The sequence below is a fragment of the Gekko japonicus genome, unplaced genomic scaffold (genome assembly GCF_001447785.1).
Source record: "Gekko japonicus isolate JY-2015 unplaced genomic scaffold, Gekko_japonicus_V1.1 scaffold509, whole genome shotgun sequence".
Classification (NCBI taxonomy): domain Eukaryota; kingdom Metazoa; phylum Chordata; class Lepidosauria; order Squamata; family Gekkonidae; genus Gekko; species Gekko japonicus.
Window position 1 is genome coordinate 16,162 of NW_015168664.1, and position 18,277 is coordinate 34,438.

The 18,277-nt window shown below is 45.9% G+C and overlaps 1 protein-coding gene across 1 annotated transcript in view; it reads right to left on the bottom strand.

Moving 5' to 3' along the window:
* Positions 1-3,700: 3,700 nt before the first annotated feature.
* The window catches only part of FAT2 (FAT atypical cadherin 2), a 150,029-nt gene continuing 135,452 nt past the window's right edge, over positions 3,701-18,277 (bottom strand). The window contains exons 22-24 of the mRNA XM_015415291.1: positions 11,114-11,270; positions 6,893-7,485; positions 3,701-5,154 (exon numbers count right to left, since the gene is read on the bottom strand). Coding sequence (XP_015270777.1) covers positions 4,634-5,154; positions 6,893-7,485; positions 11,114-11,270 — 1,271 coding nt within the window. The 3' untranslated portion in view covers positions 3,701-4,633. The remainder of the gene's footprint in view (positions 5,155-6,892; positions 7,486-11,113; positions 11,271-18,277) is intronic.

An 18,277-nucleotide genomic window follows, 5' to 3' on the forward strand; every position in this document is an offset into this window, starting at 1 on the left:
CCTCGGGCCCCAGGTCCAGGGGGCCGACTTATCCAGGAGCCGGTGTAGGGGCTCCGCTACCACAGCCTTGTGTGGCAAAAAGGTGTGGTAAAAGTTTATTAGTCCCAAGAACACCTGTAGTTCTGCTTTACATGTGGGGGTGGGGGCCTCCACAATGGCCTTCACCTTGTCCTTTGCTGGATGAAGGCCGGTAGCATCTACCCTGAACCCCAGGAAGTCCACCTCTGAAACCCCGAGGAGGCACTTCTCCTGTTTCACTTTGAGGCCAGCCGAGTCAAAACGTTGCAGGATGGTGCGGAGGCGGGAGGCAAAGTCGTTGGGGGACGTCGCGGCAATCAAGATGTCATCGAAAAACAGCATCACTCCAGGGATCCCTTTTAACAATGAGTCCATTAGTTTGGAATATCCCTGGGGCTACGCTCACACCAAATTGTAGCCTCTTTACCTTAAAAGCCCCCCTGTGGGTGACTATTGTCTGCACCGTGGCCTCGTCTACTGGCAGCTGTTGATAGGCTTGTGCCAGATCAAGTTTCCCAAAAATCTTAGCTCCCGCTAGCGAGGCTAGAACATGACTAACAACTGAGACGGGGTAGGAGTGGTCGTGGAGGGCCTTATTAATTGTGCATTTATAGTCCGCACAGATGGGGACTTCGCCATTGGGCTTAAGGGGGGTTACGATGGCGTGCAGGACGGGCTCCAAGACCCCTTGTGCTACCAAGCGGTCCAGCTCCGCATCAATTTTTGGTCGTATGGCGAGTGGAGCTGTACGGAAACGCATGCGGATAGGAGCTACCAGGGGGTCTAACTGCAAGCAAACTGGAGGGCCTTTGTAGCATCCTAAAGCCCCATCGAAAATAGCCGGGAACTCCCCGCAAATCTCTGCAAAATCCCTCTGAACACATTTATGCACTCCCCTGACCCCGACCGTGATGCCCAGCAGCGCAAACCAGGCCCGGCCCAGCAGACTGACCAGATTTCCCTCCACCACGATCAAGTCCAACAGTCCCTCGAACCCCTGGAACTGTACTCGGAACATCCCCACCCCCCTGTCCGCGTACATAACAAATACTTCAACCAGTAAGCAGGGACACATTAACAAATCATGCAGCTCTTTTCAGTGCAGGCTCCTTCACAGAATAAGCCTGCTCCCTGGAAGCATTTGCAACCCACCAGGGTGTGAGAAAAGTGGGTGTGGGGGTGTTACTTGCTTTCGTTTCCTGTAACACAGCCATTCCCTTTAAAGTTGCCATCTCACTGTCTCCAGGACATCTTGAACCCCACAGTGTGCCTGACTCACTCAAGTTTGGCATCCATACAATAATATATCTAGCGGCCCTTCTTTCTGTCTTCTGTTATTTCATGAGGAACCATTTGGAGAAGCCATGCTAAAATCTGTTGCCAGATAATACCAGTTTAGACTTAACCTGGATCCCCCAGATTCCTTAGTTTTGGTCAGAATTCTTACATGGGAGTGAGGGGAAGACAAAACCTTATGGAAGCTGCCTTCTGTACCCTCCTATTTCATCTCAAGAAATTCCCTCCAAAAAATAGTTCTGTCGCATTTTTTAAGCATTTCTCTTTCCAGAGGCGGATTTATACACAAGACTGCATGTTGGGGCCTCAAATTATGAGGGGCCTGTAAATGAAAAACAATTACTAAATTTAAACATTAGAATAATATACATTTTTGTTAATGTCATGGGGCCTCTTACATGACTTACCTTTATTTCTATCACTTTGACTTGTAACTTTCCTACTACCTTGTCTTCCTTGGTTCAAATAAGTTTTTGGAGGAAATTAAACGAGCATGCATTTAGCTACATTTCCCCCCTTATTATTTTATTCCAACCACTGATGACAATATCACTAACAACTCATTTCCGGTCTGTGGTAGCTCCTCAGAGACTGAGGTTATCCCCACACAGAAAAACATATTTTCCAGTAATGTCTGAAATGTGGCATAAATGTTATGCGTTGCCTGCCTTGTCCAGGATCTCATGATAGGAAATACATGCAATGCTTAATCCATTATATTGATCCAGTAGTAAGTGTACAGTAGAGGAACACACAATAAGAGAGTAACTCTATGCAGGAAAAATGTAATGCACAAAGAATTTTGAGAGATTCTGAAATCCTTTTTCAGAAGGCAGGAATTGTAGGCACAGTAAAGCGGACATTTTATCACCAAGATGGGTACTATGCCGTCTGGTACGGAAACCTAAAATCCATTACCAGGCCTTTCAGGCCTTTGAATAATAGACTCATGCACAGTGTCCTTTGCCCAGCAAGGAATATGCATGTGCATAAGAAGCCTGCCATGCATTTGGCCAATGTGGATGTGCGTCCAGATGTGAACTTGATGGATACCAAATTTGGTGTGGATGGCACATCCATATCTGGGGGGCCAGGGGCAGTTGCACATGACTAGGGTTGCCAGCTCTGGGTTAGGAAGATTTGGGGCCTGGGGAGGGAACTCAGCAGGGTACAATGCCACAGAGTCCATCCTCCAAAGCAGCCATTCTTTCCATGGGAATTAGCAGATCTCCAGGTGCCATCTGGATTTTGGCAACCCTGCATGTGACATGTCTGCAATTACAGCTGGAACCAGGCCCCTATATTTATACTGTGCTGCATCAGGCCTCAGGATCTAAATGCTACTAGATTGTTGGGGTGGGGTGGGGGGTTGAAGTCTGAATCAAAATCCCATGCCCCGACCCTCCTGTATTTATTCTGGCATATGTTGACTGCTAAATGGCTGTCAGCACACAACCCAAATTAATCCCCAAGTAAAACATTTTTAAAGGCTCTTTTATTTTTTATATAAACAAATGTACACAATAAACTCTCACAGAGAAATAGTGCATGAGAAAGCATTACAGATATACAGGCCAGCCTTGTATTAAATAATCCACTCCACATTCCATTTTGGGATGAGATTTCATAGGCTCTTTTTCCCTGGGCAATGTTTGTCCACAAAACAGACTCTCTTTCACACACTGTCTCACACACAACCTTGCACTAATTTGTGCACATATATAAGGACATCTTGTTAGATGTTTGTGGTTCAGGGCATGTGTGAAAGGTGCATTTTCTAATTTTCCCCTTATCTCCTTGGGCAGGTGTATGGAGACGCTTGTCAATCCAGGCTGTGGTTAATAATGGGAATCACAGAATCTAATATGTCTCTAGCCATGAGGTTCTTGATTGGATTGGATTCCTATGGCTGCGGTCACACGGAGCATTAGCCACGCTAGAGCGATGGAAGACAAGCGGAGTTTCCGGGCGCGATCTCACCAGCACATCTGGGAAGCGTAGCACTTCCGTGACGCAACCGAGGCTTCCCGCCGAAAACACGCAGCAAACAACTAGTACCTCAGAGGTACTAGTTTCCGGAAACTGCGGGGCAAGGGCAGGCGTCTGATCGCGTTTCCGGAGGCATCCGGCGCCCGCCCATGTCCCCTTGCAAAAAAGGTGCTTTTTTCCACGTCTCCGTGGATGCGCACAAGCACCCAACGGAGCATGCGCAGTCGCGGTGTACACGAAAAAAACACATCCAGTTTGCCGCACCGCGCGCTTCATTTTTGCGCATGGGATTGTCAACGAAAAAAAACCTCTCCCTTCCCATGGAACCTCCACGGTACCTCCACGGTACCTCCACGGGAGGTCTGATCACTTTACCGCACAGTAGTTTGCCCCGGGGCAAACTGCCATGCTTCCCCCCCTCAGTTTCCTGCCCGGGTGACCGGGGCCTATGTCGTTCTTAATAGAAAGGATGCCATTTACAGGAAACAAGCCGTGCTTGTGGTACAAATGAGGATGGGGCAAATTTCCAGGTGAAAGAATGCACCCTACTTTAATACCTCTATGCTTCTTATTGTCAAGGCCTTTCACTGACCTATAACCACCATTTTTGGCAGAAGACGATGCTTTCTGCTTAGCATCACTTTTTGCTATAGAAATGTAGCTGTTCTCCCCCCCCCGCGCCCCCGTCCCCTTCCTCCAAAGGGCTTGAGGGTGACAGAATAAGGAATGAACAAATGTGACGAAAGACCTTCCTTATTTTCAGTACAATCCAAAACCTTTGGTGACAGAACCAAAGGCATGACAGAGAGATTTCTCACTGTTACTCTGCCTTTGCTGAAGTTCCCCTGCACTGTTCATCCCTGATTTTCTCCTCTCCTGGCAACCACCAGTGCCTGCCCTTCCTCGGCTATAGTGCACTCTATCTTTTTTTTTTTTTTGGCAGCAAATTCTTCTGTGCAAGGGACAGGGAAGAGGTGTTGCAATCCTTGCTGCATTTTAAAGGGAACCAGTATTATTGGGAAGAAATTGCACTTAGTGCTGAACAGAAATTCTGTAACATTTCTTGATAGGCACCCTTTCCCCCCCCTCCAGATGCCATCCAACGCAAAAACAGCAACAAGGTCCATCTGAGATTCAGTCCAAAGTAACGGAAGCTGACAGGGCCGAAGGCATAAGCACCGTTGCTTGTTTTCAGTATTGTTATGTATGGTAATGCTGCTGTTGAAAATATCAAGGAAGTTGTACTCAAAGGAAGTTGTCTCTCCTTCAGATCTCCGGTGGATGCAAATGGATGCACCCTATTCCCTCTCCTGTCAAGTGAAGGTCCTCACTAAAACATGACCTCCTCACAGCTCCCATAGTCACTCTCCACCATGTCAGAGCCCTCATAATTCGGAGGCAGTCCTGGCTGAGTTCTGACATTGGATGTAGGCCTCGCCTCACAGTCTGCATAGGAGGGCTGGGCCACACTGAGCCTCATGTTTACCCTCTTGTACCCACTGTCTGAAGGGTAAGGTGCACCCTCGCGCTCTATTAGCTGAGAAGGGTAGTAGCTAATAGCTGTGTATTCATTCTGACACTGGGAAGCAGGCAGCTCGGCAGGGATGGGGGGTAAAAAGTCTTCCAAGTTCTGGTTGCTGTAGCGTGGTGGGATAGGGGCTCGCTTGTTGTTCTGGTCAAGTGGAAAAGGAAATCCACCATAAAGGCCAGCGGGATCTGCCTCTATGGAAGAATGGTGGCGAAGGCGTGGAGAGGGTGGAAGGGGACCTTGAATGACCTCATATTGATGGTACTCTTGGACATCTGGTGGTTGGTACCTGGGTGGCCAGTAGATCGTCTCTCCAGGATACACTGGAATAAAATCAGAAACGTATTAATACTTTATAGTGAATTTTGTTGCTAGTAATTGCTCCTATTTAGCCAGCTCTGTCTTTCTTTTACAACTATGTACTGAATGATTAGAAAACAAAGCAAAACAAAAATAGGATGCTAACTCATGAGATACTATAGTACGCCATAATCTGCTGATTTGTATGGACATGGCAGCAAACATGGTAATTATAGCTCAGAAAAGCATGCATGGACCCATGGGAAAAAATACACTCTTGCAGGGATGAAAGGCCTTTTAGTGCTGGCATGCTGTTCTAGCTCTAACTATTGAACAATATAATGGCATTATGGATGTGGGATTTGAAGAACAGCTGGAAAGGGTATTTGAAGTTTACTGGTGTGCAGTGTGTGAAGGTGCATCAAGATTCATGCACTGCAATGAAAGGAAGTGTCAGGGACAAGGGTATTTGTGCCACTGGAAAGATAAGGATCTGGAAGATTAAAATGGGAATCCATTGGTGGAGCTCAAAGGAAAAGTGTCAGCTTATACTATTATACACTGTTGCTTGCATTACTGGTCCTTCCCTACCAACCCTGTGTGTGTTCAGAGATTTTAGGGTCTTTCCAAATAACAATAAAAAAAGACTTTTTAGCACTTGATCTAATGCATGTCCCGAAGAAGAGGAGGAGGAGAAGGAGATTGGATTTATACCCCGCCCTTCACTACCCAAAGGAGTCTCAGAGCGGCTTACAAACTCCTTTCCCTTCCCCTCCCAACAACAGACACCCTGTGAGGTAGGTGGGGCTGAGAGAGCTCTTGACAGAAACTGCTCTTTTTCAAGAACAGCTCTGAGAGAAATGTGACGGACCCAAGGTCACACCAGCAGCTACATGTAGAAGAGTGGGGAATCAAACCCAGTTCTCCCAGATTAGAGTCCACACTCCTAACCACTACACCAAACTGTATGTGCAATGTCTGTGGTGAGACTTATAGCAGTCGATACGTTTCCTGGGGGAGATGTACATAGCCGTGTGTATATATATATATGTGTGTGTGTGTGTGTGTGTGTGTGGAAATGTAGCCGTCAAAGAACTACTTTTCTCCTCTTGTAAAGACATTTTGTGAAATGGCAGGGGACTGATGTGGAAGGAGGAGGTACATTTGCTAGTGCTCTTGTGTTTGAGTGGTGGAGTAGAAGAGCCTCTTACGAAATGTAAAACAAACTTAATGAAAGATCACAGCATGGCGGGAGCGGCTCAAGGTAGGAGTTTATCATTTTCAGAAATCCACATGAACACACATGAAGCTGTTTTATACTGAATTAGGCCATCAGTCCATCAAGGTCAGCATTATCGATTCAGACTGGCAGCGGCTCTCCAGGGTCTCAGGCAGAGGTCTTTCACATCATCTCCTTCTGGGTTCTTTTAACCGGGGATTGAACCTGGGACATTCTGCATGCAAAGCAGATTCTTTACCACTGAGCCATGGCCCCTCCCCTCCCTTATACATTTGCATTCCAAATGAGTGCACTAAAAGGGGTTGGGTAGGAATGGCATGTGCCTGGGGACAGAATATTATGAGTTGAATTTTGGTTAGCCATGATAACCTTGCGATAGAAACATTACTTTGAAGAAAGCTTTCTGAATCTCCCACAGCAAATGATTGGCGACGATGTGCATTTACTGCACAAAAAGATCGTTGTCTGGAAAGACCCTAATACAGCAGAGAGAAGGGAAAGAGAAAGAAGGTCAAACAAACCCATCTTTTCTCCAGCCCAGGTGCTCTTCATGATGGACTCGTTGTCGGGGTTAGATGACGGTGCAGAAAGTGGGAGATTAGGGGCCACACTGCACACAATGGCCCCTCGCTGCTTCTGGACATGGCTTGTATTGAAGGTGACCAATTCTGGCGAGACAGTAGGCTTGCCTGGATCTAGTGCATCACTGTTCCGGTGGCTGTGATGGCCGTTCCTGAGGATGTTCAGCTCGATGGGGGGAAGACCTTGAGTACCAACCCCCACACTTTTGGAGAATTCACTTTTGGACAGCAGGTCCGGGTCTTCCTTGGCCACTGGTTTGTGGGCTTTGACTCTGCGGCAATAGCCTTTGCGGATTAGCATGAATGTTGCCAACAGGATGATTAAGCCTAACACCCCAGCTGAAATCAGAGCAATCTTATCAGATCCCAGGATCCAGCCGGATGGTCCAACAGTTGGAGTCACAATCCTCTGTGTGCAGAATGTCCCCTGGAAATCACCCGTACAAATGCAGTGAATAGAACCATCAGAATTCACACAGCGGCCAGAGTTCAGGCATGGATTCTCCAAGCATTCCTCAGCAATCTTTTCACATCTACACAGGAGAGAAGGTAGTGGAGAATAGTGTGACATTAGATAAGATAAAGCAGAGATTCTGTCTGTAAAAGCAGCAGGGGTTTCTTGGTGCCTGAGGGGAAAAAAAAATCTAGCTCCTAATCCAACTAGAGTTAATCAATTCCATCCCACTGAAGCCATTGGTGCTAGTCTCATTCCTTGCAGTGAGACTTCTCCCCAGCTAACTGTAGCTGATCAGGAATGTGATTCAGATGAACCAATACAAAATATATTTGTATGAAAAGTAGCATCACAGATAAAAATATGTGAAAAAGTATTTCCATACATGAAACAACAACAACACATAATTCCTCTTCCTAGTTTTGGTATCCAGAGAAAGGCCTGTAAAAAAGCTAGTGTGATAATACAACTGCGCCATCTAGTGACCATTTGTGTATTTCCCTCATATAGCAATGGTGTGTGGATCACTATTGATCTGTGTGGTTCCCCACTCCCCCTTTGGCTGAAGGTGCTTCAAATACAATCTCATACAGAGTGTTCTTTATTGTTCTGTGGTCCTAGTTATATGCAAGAGAGATGTCCTTCATTATTCCTCAAACACTGATCACGTGTGGCTAGTTGGTACTGCAGTCTGCAGCAGCTGTGCATTTCGTCACTAGCCACAAAAACAGTGGAAGAAGTACTAACACAGCTGTTGTAAACTTTATTGAAAATCCAAAAAACTGGCTAACTGAGCCAGGGCTATAGCCTACGGAGCAGCCACACAGGCTATCAAGGCAATCACTGATTTACTCAGAACAATGGCTCCGTTCTGCTCACCAGCACAGTTTGCACTACGTGAAGACCATGACACCTTGCTGTAAATTTAGAGTACAACACAGAACCTTTTAGTGAAGCAGGTCTGGGGGGGGGGGGAAGATGTTACAAGATCTCTCTTGATTTGTAACCAAGGAAAATATTCGTTGTCTAAGTGCTACAACAAACAAATAAAGTTAAGCCACATGCTCAGTCTGCAATAGTGAAGACACAAGATCAAGATTATGTCAATCACAAGAAGTTAGATCATACCAGCTTCTCCACTGGTGCAAGAGGTAGGGGGGCAAGCTCATGCCATTCCCTTTTCTCCCTGCAGCCCTATCCTGAAAGGCTGTTTGCTAAAACGGGTCTCACGATCCTCAGTGTAAACTTTGGAGGGGGGTCAAAACGGCTCCCTCTGCCCACTGAGCTAATAGAAAAACTGAGAAGACCGAAGCCAAGGCAGTTTCCCAGTACTATTAAAAATGCTTTTAACCAGCAAAGCAATTAATCCTGAAACAAATCTTACAGTATTGTTACTGCATCACCAAGGGTTGGGCTGTTCACACAAGCATGCACACATCCCTTGTATTTTTCTCTTTTTGAATACTGTTCATTTGGAGTGGATTAAACATGCATGTTTATCACCAATGTGTTATCAAGATGGGTAGCCATGTTATTCTATCTGTAGCCAGGGGTCATTTTGTAGAAAAAGAGGTGCAGGAGCTCATTAGCATAACTCATTAGCATATGCCACACCCCCTGACATCACCAGAAGTGTGTCAGAAGGCAACACCCACCGCTCAGGCTCCACTGGACTGTTTTGGATTACTAGCTATTGTGGGGGGAATGTGCAGATCTGCCCTCACAGAGGAGGGAGAGCTTGTACCTGAATAAACCTTGGCCTTAAAGGTGCCACTGGACTGTTTTGGATTGCTAGCTGGGGGGAGGGGAACATGCAGATCTGTGCAGGAAGGAAGGAAGGAAGGAAGGAAGGAAGGAAGGAAGGAAGGAAGGAAGGAAGGAAGAGAAGGAAAGGAGGAGGGAAAGAAGGAAAGGAAGAGAAGGAAAGGAGGACTGCTTCTTGCTCCTCATGGCCCGGGCTGCTGGGAGCAGGGGGTGGGGCTTGTTGCATGTGCCTGCCCCCTGGGCTCTTTACTGCCGGAGCTCCGCTCCTGTGCGCTCCTGCAGGAAATGTCCCCTGTCTGTAGCAGTAGAAAAGAGCAGGAGTCCAGTAGCACTTTAAAGACTAACAAGTGAGCAGTGAAGACATATGCAGTGACTCACGAAAGCTCATACCCTGCCACATATTTTGTTAGTCTTTAAGGTGCTACTGGACTCTTGCTTTTTTTTTTTAACCAATGTGTTACGTTATGGGGGGTTATTATAGATTCTAAAATAAGACATTTAAATATTTTCCATACATGTACAATAATAATCAGGGCTTTTTTTGTAGAAAAAGCCCAGCAGGAACGCATTAGCATATTAGGCCACACCCCTGACAGTGCAACTCATTAGCATATTAGGCCACACACCCCATGCCTTCCCTTGGCTTGCCCAGGTGCCCCACAGCTACGGGGAGCCCAGGCAAGCCAGCCCTTGGACAGGCCGGGGAAGGCACGGGGAGGCATTTAAATGCCTCCCCGATCCTTCCAGGGGGCCCCCTGGCCCGCCCACCTCGGAGTCGTGGAGGGGTTGCTCTTCAGGCCTTCCCCTCTGTAGCCACACATGCACAGAGGTTTTGGCTGTAGTGGGCGTGGCCAACTATGAAGCCAGCTGGAATTCCGTTCCTGTGCTTTCCTGCCCAAAAATAGCCCTGATAATAATAATAAAATAAAATACACAATTTCAGTAACAGCCAAACAGAGTAATATAACCCACCTTGTATTTTCTATTTGAGAAGGGTATGAATAAATTGTATTTGTTTGTAAATGAGTATGTAATTTAGTTGTGTAGAAGCAGTAATGTGTTGTAGTGGTTTGTTAATGAAACGTTATTATGTATCTGAAATTTCCTACTATAAGGAACTAGTGAGGTAGGTTAGGGTGAAAGAGAGCCCATGGCGTGATATTATAGTTTTTATTACGGTATTGTTTAAAACATATGAGGGTGGGAAAGATGGTATTGCAGTTTGTATTTTATTTTCTGTTAAGAATAAGATAAAAGTAGAGTATTTTAAAAAATGACAAAAAAGAGCAAAGTTGTAAAAACTTTTTTCCAAGTCAGGAACAACTCAGAATGTGTTTTGTTTCTCCAACCTTCTTAAAAAGGACTGGTGTAAAAGCACTGCAGTAATTAATTGTCAGTTAAGAGATTAATGTTCCATCCTTTACTTCAAAGGATAATTGGTCAAGATGTTTTTATACACGTAAAACTGACCTGGCAAGGATCCACAAGGATGTCAAAATTAAGAGGTTTGAATAGAAGTCCAGGAATCAAATGCTGACCATGCATGTATGAACCATGTCTTCCAGCACGATCCTGTGCAGAGTGACCCCAAGTCTAAACCTCCTGATTTAAATTGTTTTTCGACTGGCGTAACTCTGCATAGGACTGCACTGCTAAGAACTGCCAGTTGAACATGCAAAAATTAATCCATTGACAAGCATTGTGTTTGGAGTGACGGGAGATTGTATGAAACATACTTGTGGAGTTAATTATGTGACAGACCATTTGTACAGGCATGTTAACATTTGATGTGGCAGTTCTTGAGTGCCGAGCAGGTATGTGTGAACCAGTTGTGATATCTGCAACAGTGTAATTGGGGGTATGATCCCGTATTTCATGTGTCCTTCAAGCTAAAAGCTGGAGGGGGGGGTGGGGGGGGGCTGTTTTTTAAAGGGCATTCTTACCTTTCTCCCCAGTACCACTCTGGGCAGTGGCATTTATAGCTGCCTGTCTGAGAGATGGTGCAGGTCCCTCCATGTAAGCAGAGCTTGGCTTCACAAAGGCTGTCAGCGACTTCACAGCGTTCCCCTGAAAACTGGATGGGGCAGGTGCAAGAATAACCTAATAATAAGAAAGAGAAGAACTTTTAAAAAAACCCCATCACAATAGTCACCCACATATGCAACCATAATGTGCTTCAGGTGATGATGCTTTTATGTATGCAATGAGCAGCTGATACCTATTTATTGCAGTGGATCCAAACAGCACCCTCTTCCCCCAGCTAGCACAGCATGTTTCGATTAATAACATTTTCTGCACAATCAAGGCAATACAGTTACAGGGAAAACTTGATTCCCTCTCTTCCACACCACCAAAGCCATTGCAATAACTAGCACTGTGTAAATAGTGATTTCACTAGTGTAGACCCTAGATGGGTCAGTGTGAGAGTGACTAAAGGTAAACTACTCATTGTATATACTTTATCTTCTCCTTCTAACAGACTTCTGTATTGTGTGGCATGCAGCTCCTGAGACCTGCAATTTTAAAGGAAGGACGGACTTTTTATAACCTTTCTGCCACCCATGCTGGTTTTCCACTGATAAGTGCCCCTTCCAAACTGCTTTTACCCCCACTGGGAAAGCATCCAGCACAAGTGATCAAGAAGGCAACACAGTTCTGTGAGCACAGTTCTAGGACCTCTGTCTGCAGCTGCCACTGAGGGACAAGTGCAGCCCCTGCCTGACATAGCTGGCAGTCTGAAGGAGGAACTTCACTAGTTACAAGAATATGAAGGGGTGGGGGGGAGAGAAGTTCTGAAGACTTAAAATGCTCATAGTATGCTCAGATGCTAGCCCTGTGGCTGGTCTTGTCAGACACCAGCTGTCTAGGACATTATGACTATGCCTTCCACATGAATGAGAGTGACAGCATTTGGGCATTTTTGCATAAGCACACATAAATGCATGTTCACAAGCAATGTTCCCTCTAAGATGAGTTAGTGTGAGCTAGCTCACAGTTTTTAACCTCTGGCTGACACATTTTTGTCTTAGCTCAGGAAGGATGGCTCTAGAGCAAACTAATTTATGCAGTAGCCAAATCGCTCACTCACAACTTTAATGCCAGTAGCTCACAAAGTAGAATTTTTGCTCACAAGATCCCACAGCTTAGAGGGAACATTGTTCACAAGTACACCATCTGATGCATACATGTGCGTAGTCTTCAAGGCCATGCACGTATGCTCCCTGCCCCTGTTAATTTTATATTCTAACAAGTTCTTCAGCATGACGAGGGTTTCTGCTCTGACTGCAATTCTACTCTTTTTGCTACAAGCTAAAGGAAAGGAGAATGTGTGCTTTCTGGGTTTTTTTAAATAGTTGCTCACCTGTCAGGACATGCAACTCAGCAGCAGGCCCCAGGCAGAAATAACAAAGGCGCACATGCCTATAAAAGGAGGTTCAAAGGGTTGCTTGGTACGTGCCTCCTATTACCACACACTGGTATCAAAGCCACCTTCATGCATCCCTCAGTCCCATCCCCACCCTCAGGAGAGGGAAAGGAAAAGTCTATGCAAGCCAGGAAGTATCTCATACAGACTTAGTGCTGCTGTTACACTGTCTCCTCTCAAATGCCACATCCATCCACAAGCATCAGAGTGGAATACTAGTTGATGTGCATCATTCTTGTGAAAGTCCAGTACCAGGTGTTTTCCACACGGAGACAGGTTTGTGTGGTTTCCCTGTTCCTGCACAGCTCAGCAATGTAGCACAACAGCAACAGAGCTTCCAGATGGGGGCGGTTCCTGTGGCAGTCATTCCTCCCCAGTACTGCTAGAGAGCTTTTCCAATTGGTAATTGACATACCACTATATATACACAGGGGGAAATGTCTGCCTCAGGGACTGGGGCAGGGGAAAGGGTGTTGATGGGGATGGGACTGGGAAAATTGAGACTTTCCCACCCACAAGGAAGCCATCCAGGCTTTGCTGTAGGATTGCTAGACCCAGCCTGGCAATCAGTGAGAGGGTTGGGGGGGGGCAGGAACATTGGGGGAGCAACATCATCAGTGTCTCTGTGTCACTTCTAGGTTGGAACACTGGCTAACTCCTAATGTTGTCATTCATTCCAAAGGCTCTGTTCTTCCACATCTTGCTTGTCAAAATCCTCTCACCAGAGTCATCACTGTCTCTGTTACTACTCACATTGAGCCTGGGTGTTGTTACTCTAGCCTGCACCCCAATATATGGATGAGCAATTGGGGGAAAGCCCCCCCAGACAATATGTTTCTTACGGAGATTTTGACAGCATCTCAGCAAGCGAATTTATGACCTAAACATGTGGCAGAAATGCCGAAATGGGAAAAGGCCATATACAGACTCCAAAACCCTCTGTTGAATGGATATCAGAAGTGAAGAGAAAGACACCAGTTTGTTTTACATCTCAAGGACTGCAAGTACAGAGTGATAAAAAGGTTCTTGACAGGAAAGGGCATTTGACACATTGACGGCAGCAGGAAGATGTCAGCATAGCCTCTTTGATAGCCCCCTGAGCTCCTCACCCCTCTTGGCTCATATACAATGACTCAGGTCTGCCAGGTAAAATAATTACCCTCCAAAATCCTCATATGGCAAAACACAGCTGATTTTTGTGTTTAGACTTTAGACTCTTTTCTATGGGTGTGCACACCCCGCCCCCCGGTCCGGTATTTTTCAGGTTCAGGTTCAGGTATATTGAACCCAAAAAATATTGGTATTTTCTGATATTCCTGAATCCCAAAACCAGTATTTGGAAGATCAGAATTTTTTTGGCTACATTATACCTGATGGGGACCTTTATAGTCAATGGTCCCCATAGGGTATAATGGAGAATTGATCCAGGACGATCTGGTGCTCTGGGGGAACTGTTTTTTAAGGTAGAGGCACCAAATTTACAGCATAGCTGCTTGTGCCTCTCCTTAACGTCCCCCCACTTTCAAAAAGATTGGACCAGGGGGTCCAATTCTATGGGCCTCCAAAGAATGGGCTCCCATCCTCCATGGCTTTCAATGGAGAAAAAAAGTGTTGAAAGGAATTGTGGTCCATTTAAATGCCTTCTCCAAGCAATGGCATTGGTCCCCAACTCCGTGAGTGAACTCTGAAGGCATTTAAAGGGCTCACAGTCCCTTTAAACACCTTCTCCAAGAGGTGAGTTCACCCAGAAAGCATTTAAAGGGACTGCAATTCCTTTAAACGCCCTCTAAGTTTGCCTATCCAGTGGCCCCAAAAATCCCGAATATTTTCAGGATTTTCAAGGCTTGGCCATTTCAGATAGCCAAAAAATAAGCCAAATCTATATCCTTCTGAACAATATCCAAAAAATACCAATAAAGTATTTTCTGGATATTTTCTGGCTTGGATTCAGCTGAATGCACACCCCAACTCTTTTCCTGTACAACTTCAGAAGGCTGTCTACACCACCTTTCCAAGCACATATACCCCTGCCATCCAAATCTTCCTTGTCACCGGCTACAATCATTCCACATTCCACATCTTTTTCCCTTTGGGTGGATACACTGGGAAATAGCAAATTCCACCCCGAAGTTGCACTTGCTGTTCAGTTTAATAAAATGGGGGAGGGGGAGAGTATTGTATCCTCATGAATTCAGTCTCTTCCCCCATTCCTGTTCAGAAGTTTGTCCATGTAGAGTTTCTATAGACTGACCCTTATGACTACATTTCTCTATGAGGAGGAAAACAGGGGAGGAGGCAAAACCAGTAGGAAGAAGGGCAATTATAATAAAGCAACCTGTTTAATGTTGTTGTAGGGGACAGGACACTCAACTGATGTTCAGGAGGCCATACCCTTATGTCTCTTTATGGACTTTACTTTCCAGCTCTCATAGTTCAACAATTTGTGTGGAAGGGGTGCCAGGAGCCGTATTTGGAATCCAAGGGCCTCATGGTTGCCAGCCCTGCCAGAAACTTCACAAATGTGCATAACTTTGATCACACTGTGTGCAACTTTCAGTTTTAGAAAATGGAGGGTCATATTTCCAAATGGAACATTGCAAAAGCCTGACACGCTTAGCCTCTGCAATGTAGGACCAAAACATTGAACTCGGACTAGGGGTACCTGTGTTCAGATTCTTCCTTGTCCAGAGAACTTACTAAGTGCCCTTTGATTAGTCACTGCCTCCAGCCTAACACACTCTGCAAGACTGTGGAAATAGTCCTCATATAAACTGTTGTGGGTTCATTGTAAGACAGATGGGATATAGATGTGATATATATATTGTAATCCTCTGAAGAGCTCAGGGCTACACACAGGTTTCTGTAATCAACTTCAGCCAAACACAGTACATATGCTCAGGAATTCTCTCTCTATATAACAAACTTCATCTGAGTCCCCTGCTGTTACAGCAGGATTGCTTGTTTGTTTTCCTCGGTACACAGACCAAAGTTAGTATGAATGGATCCTTTAAAAAGCACATTTTCCAGCACTTAAACTGTGACAAGAATGAAAATAAATTGGAAGATGATGTTCTTTGGTGCCTTTCCCCCACAGGTTATTGGAATGGAAGCAGAAAGAGGAACCAGAAGTGTAATAAAGCAGCTCTTTCTGGTCTTGTGGTCATTGGTGTGCTATCAGTTCCTGCACTAGTAGGAAAGACTTCAAAAGAAATCATGTGTATAAAATACTCACAAAAAGCAACATGAAAAAGTAAGCCACAGCTGTTTTGGGACATAAGTCTAACTTTGTATTTCACTAGTGGGGCCATGTTTGCACAGGAATTCTGTGAAGTCTCTTTGTCTTCAAAGGGTGGCCAAAGCCCAGGTATTTCTCTAGCTGGCCCCAGGCCCATACCCAGGATTTTTTTTCTCCTTGAGGAAAACAGGGGAGGAGGCAAAACCAGTAGGAAGAAGGGCAATTATAATAAAGCAACCTGTTTAATGTTGTTGTAGGGGACAGGACACTCAACTGATGTTCAGGAGGCCATACCCTTATGTCTCTTTATGGACTTTACTTTCCAGCTCTCATAGTTCAACAATTTGTGTGGAAGGGGTGCCAGGAGCCGTATTTGGAATCCAAGGGCCTCATGGTTGCCAGCCCTGCCAGAAACTTCACAAATGTGCATAACTTTGATCACACTGTGTGCAACTTTCAGTTTTAGAAAATGGAGGGTCATATTTCCAAATGGAACATTGCAAAAGCCTGACACGCTTAGCCTCTGCAATGTAGGACCAAAACATTGAACTCGGACTAGGGGTACCTGTGTTCAGATTCTTCCTTGTCCAGAGAACTTACTAAGTGCCCTTTGATTAGTCACTGCCTCCAGCCTAACACACTCTGCAAGACTGTGGAAATAGTCCTCATATAAACTGTTGTGGGTTCATTGTAAGACAGATGGGATATAGATGTGATATATATATTGTAATCCTCTGAAGAGCTCAGGGCTACACACAGGTTTCTGTAATCAACTTCAGCCAAACACAGTACATATGCTCAGGAATTCTCTCTCTATATAACAAACTTCATCTGAGTCCCCTGCTGTTACAGCAGGATTGCTTGTTTGTTTTCCTCGGTACACAGACCAAAGTTAGTATGAATGGATCCTTTAAAAAGCACATTTTCCAGCACTTAAACTGTGACAAGAATGAAAATAAATTGGAAGATGATGTTCTTTGGTGCCTTTCCCCCACAGGTTATTGGAATGGAAGCAGAAAGAGGAACCAGAAGTGTAATAAAGCAGCTCTTTCTGGTCTTGTGGTCATTGGTGTGCTATCAGTTCCTGCACTAGTAGGAAAGACTTCAAAAGAAAAGCACGTGCATAAAATACTCACAAAAAGCAACATGAAAAAGCCACAGCTGTTTTTGACATAAGTCTAAATTTGTATTTCACAGAAATTCTGTGAAGTCTCTTTGTCTTCAAAGGTGGCCAAAGCCAGGTATTTCTCTAGCTGGCTCCAGCCCCATAGCCAGGATTTTTTTTCCTTTGGGGGCATTTAAATTTTCATGGGGGCAGTTGATTAAAGTTAATAAAATTGCCTGGAAAGATGGGGGTTGTGGTGTATTCAAAATGACTTCCATGAATCGCCACATTAACGTTCCATGTTTAGCTTCGAGCCAGACGAAGGCTCCTCTGAACTAACGCACTATTGGTCGCTCCACAAAAATACTCACAAAAAGCAACATGAAAAAGTAAGCCACAGCTGTTTTGGGACATAAGTCTAACTTTGTATTTCACTAGTGGGGCCATGTTTGCACAGGAATTCTGTGAAGTCTCTTTGTCTTCAAAGGGTGGCCAAAGCCCAGGTATTTCTCTAGCTGGCCCCAGGCCCATACCCCTTGTTCATACCTACAATAAAGCTGATCACGTTTGTTGAAATCACTCTCCGGATCTTTGTTAGCGGCAGTCTAACAGGGGTCTTTCCAGGCAGCTCGGCCAGTAGTTTTGGGGGTAGTGCCCCATGGCAGTGGTGGTGCTGGGGCACTGAAGTAGAAGGCCGGCAGGGGCCAACTGAGGATGCTGAAGCAAGGCCAGCCAGCCAGGAGGCCAGCAGCGGATGAGGAGGAGGTAGAGGCACAGGGAGAATGGCTGGGCCAGCTGAGGAATACCCAACATGTGACATGGAAGACCCCACTGCAGCTGGATCCTCTGACCACAAAGTTGCCTGGAGTTTTGCCAGCCACAGCCTGCAAGCACGTGGTGGACTGCGGGCCCTGAAAGTGCCAGGTGGGAAGTGTTGGCTGCAGCGAGCCTGAGAGACCCGGGAGGCTCTTTTGATGTCGCGGGCTGGAGAGGTGGAGCCTGGCCAGGACTTGGAGGCAGAGGCTGGCCGGCCGCTTTATTAGGCAGTTGGGCACATTAGCATGAGAGCAGCAGGAGGCAGGTGGCACGTTCTCGCCTCAACCCCCCCTGCTTTGTCGCTGTCTCCTCCTCCTCCTCTTCCTCCCTTACCCAGGCTTCTTTGGTGTCTCCTTCCCTCAGCTCTGCCTCCGCTGGCTGCCGCCAGACTTTGCACAGGGGGCGAAGAGAGTCGGGGGCTGCAAAGTGGGGCATTTTTTGGGGGGTCTTCCAGGAAGCTTGCCAGCTTGCTGGTGGGGAGAGAGAGTGGCCGGTAAAAGAGGGAGGTGTGGGGCTTGCTGGTGGTG